Genomic DNA, 12,567 nt, shown 5'->3' on the forward strand with positions numbered 1-12,567 from the left:
GGCAATATGACTCCAGATCTAAAGAAACAAAAAAGATATTGCTCTAAAATGTAATAGCCTATGCAAGTGAACCGGCATTGGTATGTGCCAGTTAGGAAACGTAATTGGCGTAATTAACGAAATACCTGGGTAGTACACGTAGGGGAGACCGAGGTTGGTTGGCACACATTTCACTCTTTGCCGTTTTTTTCTCTGGCATAACTTATATTTATTTATAGAATATTCCAATATGATTTAATGACCACAAATGTTTTCTAAAATTAGGTGACTAATAATTAAACCTCGAACCAGGGTTGGTTGGCACATGTTATGGGGTTGGTTGGTATAATGTTAAAATGCTAGTTACAAAGAATGAAGAAACCAAAATAAACTATTTTCAACATTTAATTCCAATAAGAACCAGAAAACACAAATAATCAATGGAATAAATATAATAATTCTATAAAATATGACATGTATTTTATAAAATAGGTCATGTTGAAACCAAACATTTTTAACCGGTTAATCAATAAAAATGCCATGTGCCTACTACTTTCTCCTTTTATCTTTGTCCCTTTCTTTCCCCTCTCTGTTTCTGTTTGTGTGTGCGCGCACAGGCTTTTGGAGTGTGTGTGCGTGTGCGACTAATGGGACAGAAACTACAATATAGGGTTGGTTTGTACAGCCCTAAAATAATTGTGCCAACCAACCCAACTCCACTTCATATTTATTCAATTGAATATTCATGTTTTCTGGTTCTTATTTGAATTAAATGTTCAAATTGATTTCTATTAGTTGCTTTATTCTTTTGAACTATAACATTTTTAAATTGTGCCAACCAACCCTGCTCACATTGGGACGCGACTCTGTGATAATATGATGTTACCCAGCTAACATCAATCATCATAGACTTTCAAATCTTATATCAAAATGTAGCTAATTTCTATCTCTACTAACAGCAAGTAATGGATTTCCAATATTTCTATCTAACATAGTTCAATGATTCATTTAGAGTGAATGCAATTTTTTTACTCTCAATACTACAAACATGAAATGTTTGCCTCACAAAAAAGTGAGTACTTTTTCAAATGTTTTAACGATACATGACTGCAGTTCAAGAAAACAAACATTTAAATTTTACATTTTTGTGTCGGTGACCTACAAAGGACCAGAAAACAGCTGTGTGCCAACCAGCCCCTGTGCCAACCAGCACCAGTCTCCCCCAAGTCATCCAAGAATATAATGACCTGCACCTGTGTGAAACAGAGGTCCTTACTCAACGTGATCATTAAACGTCCCAAGTCACTTTTAAAATAGTAGGGGTTAACAATGCCGTTGGAATTTCCTCTCACTATGGACTACCTCATATTCAATATTTTTTATCTTTGCAGATCAGCCTAATTTGCATTGCATTTGCATTTTCTTGGTGGGGTGGGGGGGGGGGGGTGGGGCATTATCGCAGTGCCAGTGGGGGTGAAAGCCTGGCAGCAATGGGTATAAATTGTCTTTGTAACACATGACAATAAAACTGGGATTTGATTCAAGGTTCATTAAGTGCAGTAGTCTGCATGACTCCCAAGACCATAAATGGGAACATGTTCAACTCAAAAACACAAACTCAGAATTTGTTCCAAGAGATTTTTTTTATTCCTATTTAATATTTATATTATTTACAGACAGAAGAACAGGCACTCTGGACTTTACCTCACTGCTTGCAATAATTTCTCTACAATTTTAAATTTACAAAACAAAGAAAACCCCAAAAAAACACTCATCTCCTGAAAAGAGCAGTAAATTGCAAGAATTCAAAATGATAGCAATCATAAAGGTGAGATTATAACCTTGAGGTTTTTAAGGTTGTTCATTATTAGTTAATTTCAACACACACACACACACTTCCCCCACTCAAGTCACTTCCGCAGATGCAAACATGCACACACTCCTCACCACCTCTACTGTCCTACTCCAAAAAAAAAAAAAAGATTTTTTTTCCAAATAAAGAATAATTATGTAAACAAATCAAACAGAGCATTAACCGTCATCAAATCTATTATTTCAAGGTGAAAGGGAACCCAAGTTGCTCTGCCACGAAAGCTGTGCAAGGGATCACTAACCCCCCCACCCCCAACCCCCCCCACTTTAGCTCCAGAGTGGGGGGCACTGATTTTGTCATGAAGATAAGTTTTCTTTAGGGGAAGGGTGCATGGGTCAGTGGTTTTAATAGTTGGATGGGGCCATCTCAGCATGAGGAAAGGAGACAGAGAGAGAGGGATGACCTGCTGACTAACCAGAGGGAGAAGGACAGAACACAATCACCTCTGTGTCTGCTCAACCCTGGCCGGCTAGAGTGGGAGGGTGGACACACTGTGTGTGTGTGTGCGCATGAGAGAGAGAGAGAGCGTGTGTGTGTGCGTGTGTGTGTGTGTGTGAGAGAGAGTGTGTGTGTGTGCGTGTATATAAGAGGGACTTCACCGTGTGTGTGTGTGTGTGTGTGTGTGTGTATGAGAGAGAGTGTGTGTCTTTGACTGTGTGTGTATTATATAAGAGGGACTTCACTGTGTGAGAGAGAGTGTGCGTGTATATATAAGAGGGACTTCACCATGTGTATGAGTGTGTGTGTGTGTGTATATATAACAGGGGCTTCACCGTGTGTATGAGTGTGTGTGTGTGCATGTGTATATATAACAGGGGCTTCACCGTGTGTATGAGTGTGTGTGTGTGCGTGTGTATTTATATGAGGGGCTTCACTGTGAGTGAGTGGGTAACCCGCGTAGCGATGTGGCCGGACTCTGTACAGCCCTGCAGGGAGCACACGGCCAGGCCCAGCGTTTCCCCACACCTCTCCGTGCTCAGGCGCTTTTTAAGCCGGGTTGCCAGGCGACGGGACGCTAGGGGCGCTTCTGCAGGTTTGGGGGGGGGGGGGTGGGGGTGCGTGTGAGGCGGCGGGTGCGGGCTGCGTGCCGCGCGTGGGCGTGGGCCTGCCGCGGAGGGGGGCCGCTGCGCGCCTCAGTAGAAGCAGACCGTGTGCAGGAAGGGCCGGCTGCTCTTCTCCTCAAACTCCTGCAGCAGCTCGTCCATCTCGTTCTCCATGTCCTCGGTGTGCTGAATCTGAGGGGGACAGACGGAGAGGAGGGGAGGGGAGGGGAGGGAGAGAGAGAGAGAGAGGGAGAGGGAGAGAGAGAGAGAGAGAGAGAGAGAGTGAGAGACAAGATAAATAAATAAAATAAATAAATCAATTCAGCATCCACCTTCTCCCCACCACTTCTCACTGAGACACAGTCCAAGACACAGGCAGCCTTCTACCCCAACAAAGCAGACGCAACCGCCCAACACATCTTACTCACTCTGGCAGCCTCCTCTGAAATTGAACACTGAGGTAAGGTTGGCACATGACAACTAAAACGTATTAATTTGATAAAGCATCTAGAGGATGCCCCATCTTAAAAACCACACAAATGTATTGACCGGCGGGGGGAGAAAGAAGCCATAAAAATCCTTCCAGGAAAGTCACTTCTAGGCACAGGACGGCAGCGGACGCAGAAAAATCACGCAGCATTTCATTTCGGCAGGCCCGCGTTTCATCTCGCCGTACGACCAACTGCTTTGCCGCAAGCTGGACCTTTTTTTTTTGACACCCACGATAAAGTCCTTTCCTGTATGTCATTTCAGGGCTTTTTGCTTAGTATTGCACATTGGACAATGGGTAGTGCATTAACAACCCCCCCCCCCCCCCGCCCCGAACATGCTTAACACTGCACCATCCTTTGCAATAGTCAGGATTAACTGGGCTGTGAGTCCCTACCAGAATGTCAGAAATCGGTACACAAACCTCTACTAAATTAGCATGCCGCCACACATTTTGATCAAATCGCCTTCAAACACACACTTAATGAATTACCTCGTTAGCATAATTAGCATAATTTGAGTGAGTCAGCGGCCACGCTCGTGTTATGACACGGCGTGTGGTTTTTGCACCACAATGCGCATGAATGCGGCAATTAGGTTAAAAAAACGGCCAGCGTTACCGACCCTCATTTCCAATCCGATGTGCCCACCGACAGAATAAAGTCCGTTACAATGGAGCCCTCGCTGCAGTGCACTGAAGTGAACGCATGAGATCACAGGTCCAGCCCCGCACAGGTCCAGCCAGGCCCAACCCAAACCCAAAAGGGGGGAGGGGGCAGGGGGGGTTGGGGGGGGTACGCTCAGCAGAAGAACTCACGCATTGGCAAAGCTCGCAGATGAGGAAGGCGCCCAGCGTGGCCTCCTCGTGGTTGTCCTGAATGTCCACGTTGATGACGTGCACTGGCTGGAAGGTCTCCTGTTCCCGGGAGCTCAGGTCTGGGAGGGGGAAGGGGGCAGGGGGGAAGGGGAAGGGGAGTATACAAGATGGCAGCATCAGTATCCATGTGGTTATCTGGTGTGAGTCATGCAGTGGAACAAAAAATGCAACAAAACAAAAAGGCAGGAATATGACTAGGAGGTACAGGGAGGCTGACTACAGGTTAACTTAACTTCCCATTTGACTTGAACATGGTGAATAAACTCAGACAAAAAGACGACGTCTGTTTGAAACAGACTGCAGTCAGAGCTCACGCTCTTGTCATGTTTTCCAAAAATGTGAATTCTGAACACAGTACACTGCATGTTTTTTTCACTAACCAGTGTTTTTATTTGCATTTTCTCCATTACATTCTCAAGAAACAGTGCATACAGAACATATATCATATAACATATTTTTTGTGTTCCCACCACTCTCAGAAGTTGTTTATTGTCGAACAAGTAAATCTCATTTTTGGATATGTTGCTTCTGGGCTGTAAGGACAATAGAGTGCTGTAACGGACTTCTCTCTCTCTTACCCTCCAGCACCTGGTCGTAGACGCGCTCCTCACAGGTGATCACCAGGTCGAACTGGTCCTTGCAGCTCTGGAAGCGCTCGGGCCGCACCTTAATGCGCTTGTTGCGGTCCAGCATGTGCAGGATGCCGTTCTGCGTGTATCTGAGCCCGGCGCGGGTCAAGGAGTCCAAAACGAGAAACCAAATACACGCACACGCAATGCAATCCAGTGACCAAAAAAAACTAGAACGCAAGAATTATTTACAAAGCCAGGTGCTACAGTTGGACAAACTTAACAAACAAAACAGATCCCAAAGACTGTGCTAGCACTTTACCATACATACAAATACTGGACTGAAAAGGGCATACTGCACTGACTAGCAACAGTTACATACCTGTACAAATAACTGTGATGATCATTAGGAAGAACGAAAAAGCACACTAGAAAAAACAATGAGACCATCCATTACTGTAACCCAAAGCAATGCCGCTACAATTCAGTCAACAGAAATCAAGGGGAAAAAGTCTACTGCCTCCACATAAGAAATCAAATACTTTTGCTTTCTTCATCTACAAAATACTATGCAACCCTAAGGAGGGTTAAAAAAAAGCTTGATTTTTAACTTCACCAGTTGTTTGCACAGGTAAACCGAACTGCAGGACCACGCATACACAAGCAGGCCAGTCACTAACGGGCTCCTGTCCACACTGAACTGCCACATCTCACTGCATTGTTTCCACATCTCATTGCATCTCATTCCTGCTCAACACACCCAACAAGGTGTGCTCTTTTGAGAACTTTGAACCTCCTTTTATTTTCAAACAATAAAAAATTAACGGCAGAATTCAGATCGGTTAAATACAGTAAAGCGGTGATCCTCATTCCTTGTCCTGGCAGGCTGCAGGTTTTTTTTTTTTTGCTTTTGTCGTAATATCAGCAACCAGTTCAGACCCAAGAAAGCAGGGGAGGCGAGGAGTCAGCTGTGCAATTAACTGCTTTAATTGATCAATTAAGTGCTGAGTCAGAACAAAAACCAGCTGATTATGCAGCCCACCAGGACCAAGAATGAAGATCACTGTAACAAAGCATCGACACTCTAAAAACTAAAAATAGACCAAGGAACTAAATCCTTTGAAAGAGGTGTTCCAAATACACTAGATTCCGAAAAGCTAGAAAATTCCAGGAGCTCTGGTTAAGAGGGGGTGATTGACATGGGGACTGTAGCACTGTGTCAGTGTGAACTAATCCCTCCTCACCCTTCTGCACAAAATCACAACTCCCTTCTGCCACACATCTCATCCAACAGCTCCCCCACCTGACCATCGAAATTATGCACCCCTCACAGCTCGGCCTCAGACACAGCCTGGCAAAGAAAGGAAACGGCAGGAACCACCCAGACCACTACCTCTTGGGTCTTTAAGGCTTCATTCTCCTAAAAATGTGAGAGTACCCAGTCTCAAATTAATATGAATTTTAATTTTGCTAGCCAAGTCATTTTTTAATTTTTTATCCACATTTTAGATTGTACGTTTCGTGGTTAGAGTTAATACTGATGTTTGTGCTGGGGTTCACATTTACAAATACAAACAACCGAAACTTTTATCTGAGACCAGCAGTATTCGAGCACTATCAATTATTTTAATATTTACCAATTTACTAAACTGTCAATATCTTGCCAATAAATCCAATTCTTCAATTACGTATATGATTTAAGAGGGATGTGAAAGACTGAGTATTAAGACCATTAAGTAACATCGTTATTGCTCCAGGAGTCAAACGTGGGCAGTTTCTTTAGCTGCTCAGCGAAGGCACTCTGCAATCTTAAAAACCCATTTTCTCTCTGCTACTTCCCACACCATGTTCTCCTGCACTGACACCCTGACAACAGAAACACTAATGCCTATACCTACATGACCATAGACTCCATAACTTCGGGACATGTCTCCCATAAACAAACACCCCAGATTTCCAAGATTTTTTTTACACATATCAGCATTTTACACATTTAAAGATAGCACAGGTCATGTGTTCTGCTGCCTAACCACCTTTCTTATGTTTGCCAAGGAAGCTGTAGGATAAATCCGCCCACCCACAATTTTCTGTATTCTGTATTCAGGGTAGCGAAGCACACGGTTAACTTATCAAGCTGTCAGTGCGGGGGCTACTTCAGTGTTGTACCGTCTCCCCCCCCCCCCATCTCTCCTAAGCCACCGCCCCCGTGTTCACTCTTAACCCACACCTCCACATTCACTCTCACACACCACACAGAATTGGGGGGGGGGGTAAATGCGAACTGGTGGCTTCAGTTCAGACTAAATAGATAAAATTAAGGAGATTGACAACGTTTTGGGATTCATGTACAGGGGCTGCTTACTGTTCTGCATTTAGGCCGCTTGAAAACGAGCTTCGGTATTGGAAAAGCAACGTACATTTCAAACAGAACAAGATGAACATGAGGTTTAGCAAATTCCAAAAGGAGTATTTTATTATTCACCGACTTATGTCACTGAGCTGCTGATTAAACACGGTTCCATCCCAGCTACAACTAATGTGTACTGTGACCGTTGGGTGTTCGGGAACATGTCCATTTCATTTGGTCTGTTTAGCTCCCTTTACAGCTGAAGGGCCAGAATAGCTAAAGAAAAGTGCCAACTGAGTCACCTCTCCATCATGCAAACATTGGAAAATTAACAAGATCTGCCTCCCCCATTTTAATTTTGGATGCAACATCTCTGGGTGTAACAAGTGAATGACGACTGCGTCAGCAATGTTTGGAAAAGTATAAAAACAAATGTTTCCCAGATGAAGGAAGGCATAACTTAGCTAATCTATTTCATTCTCTTGGCTTTAAGTGAATTAAAGAATCATGAATATACTACAAAAGTAACATTACATTTTAAACCGCAAAACGTTTTTTTTCCAATCCACAAACCAGTATACCTGTTGTTTGTGTATATATCAATCCTTTGCTGTAGATGGCACAGTATGCAGTTTTGAACACATTATAATCATGCCATTCTGGGGCAGCAACATAGCATTTTTTTAAGACAATGACAAACACTGCTAAGGCTATGTGCATTTCAAGCAATAACTGAAATGCCGTAACAAAAAGTGAGAACACATTCAGATGCATCACTTGCCAAAAAAACAGAAATATGCAGCAACAAAGGGTGTCAGCTCACTGCCCAGACCAACAGCTGAGAAAGTGCACACGCACAAAAACAAGCAAACAAAGTCTCAGTACCACCGCCTTCAATCGTTTAAGGCAGGGGAGCACAACCTTATCCAGAAAGGGCGGTTGTGGGTACTGCCTTTTTGTTTCAACCAAGCAGCAGCACACCTGATTCCACTAAACAAGGTCCTTAGCAAAGACTCCAGTAGTCGATTAGTAGAATCAGGTGTGCAACTGCTTGCTTGGAACAAAAACATGCACCCACACCAGTCCTCCCTTTATAAAACTGAGGACCTGATTTAAGAGATCAGGTCCACTATCCACTGTATGACCAATTGAATTTCCTTCAAAATCCATGCTGCAAAGTGGAGATCTGACTGCTAAAAGCAGTTTGAATGCCTTTCTGCATTTCTGCAGTGTCAGAGCAAGTTGAATGCACTGTTATGCAGTAAAACTTTACATGCCATCAAAATACATGCACACTTCCACAGGTATACTTGCTCATGCCAGTTCAAAATCATTTAAAAAAAACTGTAGTTAGTAATGCTGATAAATTGAAATGTTTATTTTATATTTCACTTAAATCCTCCAATGACAATAGGTTTTATATATTGCAATTTTAGATTAATAACTCACACCTGTACCTTGCTATATGGCTTAGAGGGTTCCATTTTGCAGTATGTCTTAATTTTTCACTTGATTCTAAGCCATCAATTCTTTATTCTATCCTGTAAAACAAAGAGAAAATTGGGACTGTTTAAAAACAAACTCAAAAAGATTTAGCTCATCAGGGAGCTAGCCAATTAGTTAAAATAGGCCTGTTAAAAACAGTTTGCTATTTATGAAACTGCTTGTTCACACACTCGTACAATGTGCCGTGACATGTAGAAAATGTAGTGCAAGGTTCATAGTGCAGCACGGTCCGCACATCGTGTGTGCTCACTTGCAGTTTGTTGAGTAATACTGCCACTCTTACATTTGCTAAGGCAAATTATCAAACCACCCCAGCCATTTACAAAACTGAAACTGCACACACTATTTAACACGAGGACCTTTATCAAAAGAACTGGCATCGCACCAGGGATTTGAATCTGCCATCTTCTAATTCATTTCTAAATGGTATCCTACACCTACACAACACTGCCCCCCAGTGGTGAACACTATTAATCACAAAAATGAGATTTCATGAAGGTGTTTGCAAACAAGGGAAGTGCCCAGGCCACAGAGCAAAGGCACGCGCCTCATTTCTCCTATTGTTACTCGCTTGGAAACGAACACCAAATGAAAAATAGATACACATGCGTTAGGGTTTCCCCACCAGAAGTTCTGTGAGGTTGTTTAAAGTTATGAAAGAAATTCAGTGATTTTGTTTAAAAAAAAAAAAAAAATACATTTAAAATTTATCTTGCTTATTTTTTTCCATCTTACCTCTCCATTTTGCAAGCCTCACTTCCAGCACACTTCTGAAAGATCCAGCTCTAGTTACCAGGAATTCATAATCTCCACTAATGTCAGCAGCCCATTGCTGCATTCATTCTTCTCTACGTCTGAAACACCTGCCTGTTTCTCACACATCGATTCTGCTTCAAGTTGAGAGCCTTATCTTGTCCGGCCTTGACAGGTATCTTTTCTGGCCTCCTTGTCTGCACTCCCAAATATCTACTGCTTAATAGGAACATTGTCTACAGCCTACTAAATTATTCACATTTCACATTTACTGCTCATCTCTCCATTACATACCGTTTATAGCTGGATCTGGCCTACCAGGCGTCAACAGGAACGGCTATCCTTCATTTAAATGCTCTTGTGAAACCCTAAACTTGTGCTTGACCTCTCTCTGCAGCCTCCAGTCACCCAGCAGTCATATCTCTGGAGCGTCGCCACCCCCCCCAGCCCACCCAATAGATTAAGAGAGCTCCCTACACCTTTCAGAATACCACCATTGGCCACTCGCAGACAGAATAAAAACCCAAATCTTCAAACTTCATCTTGGTAACCACAATCCAGGCTCTTATTTTTCCTGGAACTATACAAGATATATTGAACTTTAGTCAGACGCGAGCACTGGTGTGGTTCCTGACCGATGTAGTAGCACTTACCTAAACTTCATGTCCCCTTAATTACAGCACGTGTGTGACAGTGTACATTATGGTTTTTCTTCTTTTTATAAAATGACACTGCTTTAACTGAGTTACAGAGGAGTTCTGCCTATACTGTAGTTTAGGACCCTCCACTCTGTCGTACTCCAAGTGGGTATTAATTCCACCAGCTTAGCCATGTGGTAATAAAAGAAACTTGAACTTGAAATGTGCTTGACACCTCATGTATAGTTCTCTGGATTTGGCATGGTCAAAACTCAACACTACACTGTCCTCACAACATACCTACAGAAAAGTCAAACTAATCATAAAAAAATAGTTTCAATCAAAAGGTTTCATGGCCATTGCCCCGATTCACCATATCCCAGCATACAATCATGCTGAATGTGGATATAACAGTTAACATACTGCCCGGTGCATGGTGAAGACTGATGTAATAATTACACGTTTTTCCAAAATCAAGAGGGAAATAACAAATGCCTCCTTAATTTCTGACTCATGTTCTTCCTCTTGCCCTGCCTCCTTCAATACCTCCCATTTCCTTAAGTCTTTTCTCCAAAGAGACAGGCAAGATGGCACTGATCGTGGCCGTAGGCCAGGTTGACTGTGTGTGGATTAGCGTGTGAAGTGCAGGGGATACAGTTCCTTGTCTTTGCGCACTAAATCGTTGTACATCTGCTCATAAGTAGTTTTGAAGTCGTACACATTGGGCTTGTCTGGTGCTGGGCCTGGTAGCTTCACGTGGGTCCCGGTCCCGAATGACCGCACCTCGAAACCACGTTTGCTGTAGTGAGAGGGTAGGACAGACCATGCAGGGATAAAGACAGGAAAGGAGGATGGGGGGACAGAGAGAAGAGAAGAGATATCAATAGCGAGAACAAAGAACAAGCAGGGGAAGAAGAGATTGAGAGAAAGTCAGTGATGTACAGCTTCCAGTGCCCTGTTTATCCTCAGAAAAAAACATTGGTAGACGGTAAGGTTATTAAACAAGTCACTAGTCACAGCAACCAAACTCCTCAGCTTAATATACTGATCACACACCAACTTAAATGACGAACTGTGAATATCCTTACCTTATTTTAAAAAGCAGTAGCAACAATCAACCATAGACAGTACAAAACTTCACATTTACTCAATCTTTAAGAGTTCGAGATTAAACCATTCGCAGAGTTATGAAGCGCCAGGTGACTGCGCTATGTCATCGATTGTTAGCTATTGGCTTGATTTTGCTGGGTTAACTGAAGAACGTTATTCTCGATAGTGGATAGGTACTCCAGTTGATACGTTAATGTCACCAAGGAACAACGTCTATATATTCTGTTCGCCATTTCTAGGCATGTTTCGTTTAGTCCAGCTATCAATCACCCAAAAACGGGAGATAAAACACTCTCCTTAGTGACTTACACTTGTATATACAAAAAAAGAGTGTTCAGTGTAACTATCGTAAGTTATGTTATGTTGGTAGATTTGAGTATTTGAGGGTTTCCGGGTATTATCCAAGTATCGTCGATTCATGGTCGCGTTGCTTCCGGGTAGTTGGCCAAACACGACGGAAAGAATGATTTTGTTGCCCCCCAGTTCGTACAAACGGCAGGCAGATTTAGTTAGTAGATATAACTGGCTATATGTATAACGTAAGTACCTAACGTTAGCAACTACTTTTGCACAAATAAACAATCCAATTGAGTAACAGCTGTCAACAGTCCATTTTGCTTGTTTAGCCAGCTACGCAGCTAGCTAGCGTTAACTGGCTATCGATCTCGCTTGTTATCTAGCAAACCAGATCTGGCCAGTCTGTGCGCAACATCTGACGGCGTTCCCAGGACGATCCTGTAGCTTTGTTCTAATTAGTATTGCTCCGTTACCTGAGAATATTGTGCGCCTCCATACTGCGGTTCTGGTTGCTCGAGCACACCACCGCCACGCGCAGCGGGTGACTCGGCATAGCGTTTCTTCCGAATGACAATCTAACTACAATTAGGAAAAAAGCGTGGGGAAAATAGTTGTAAGCGGACACTACCTAAAAATTAATGTACAGCTATGTTCTTTTTTTCCTATAAAGTTCCGAATATAATGATTTGATGTATGTTAAATTCGAGATCGACGAACTATCCCTGCCCTCTTCGAGGAAGAAGAAATGTTCTTCAAAATGGCGGAAGGTATTTAAGGACAAACGTCGCTCACAAAGAGGGGCAGGGCTTTGCAGGGATGTAAGCACAACGAAGACCAATCCCAGCAAAGGCCTCTTGTTTTCCTCTACTGTCTGGTTAATTTATTTTAAAATAACACATATATTCAACGTGTTTGGCTGTGATTGGCTCAAAGCTTCACCAAAATTCGGTGATTGGCCCAGCAGGCTTCACCAGGAATTCGGTGCTGGTGAGGATAAACATGTCTTTTTCATGTTTACCACAGTATACACGTCACGTCACAAAGTACATTAAATTCCTCAAATGGCGCATTTGTATGTCAGCGCTC

General features: G+C 42.9%; 1 protein-coding gene across 1 annotated transcript; it reads right to left on the bottom strand.

The window, feature by feature from the left end:
- Positions 1-1,603: 1,603 nt before the first annotated feature.
- On the bottom strand, positions 1,604-12,247 carry ssu72 (SSU72 homolog, RNA polymerase II CTD phosphatase). Its single transcript, XM_064306782.1, has 5 exons — positions 11,955-12,247; positions 10,730-10,873; positions 4,840-4,979; positions 4,202-4,320; positions 1,604-3,087 (listed from the first exon to the last, which is right to left on the bottom strand). The coding sequence occupies exons 1-5, from the start codon at positions 12,032-12,034 to the stop codon at positions 2,986-2,988; spliced, it is 585 nt and encodes a 194-aa protein (XP_064162852.1). The 5' UTR covers positions 12,035-12,247; the 3' UTR covers positions 1,604-2,985.
- Between the last annotated feature and the right edge of the window lie 320 nt (positions 12,248-12,567).

Source organism: Anguilla rostrata, chromosome 13 (assembly GCF_018555375.3).
Source record: "Anguilla rostrata isolate EN2019 chromosome 13, ASM1855537v3, whole genome shotgun sequence".
Lineage (NCBI taxonomy): Eukaryota > Metazoa > Chordata > Actinopteri > Anguilliformes > Anguillidae > Anguilla > Anguilla rostrata.

Excerpts from the sequence above, each read along its gene's own strand:
- ssu72 (XM_064306782.1), bottom strand. The coding sequence starts at position 12,034 with ATGCCGAGTCACCCGCTGCGCGTGGCGGTGGTGTGCTCGAGCAACCAG. Across the intron at positions 10,874-11,954 it reads GAGGCGCACAATATTCTCAG|CAAACGTGGTTTCGAGGTGC; the intron begins GTAACGGAGCAA and ends CTCTCACTACAG. Across the intron at positions 4,321-4,839 it reads CTACGACCAGGTGCTGGAGG|ACCTGAGCTCCCGGGAACAG; the intron begins GTAAGAGAGAGA and ends TCCCCCTCCCAG.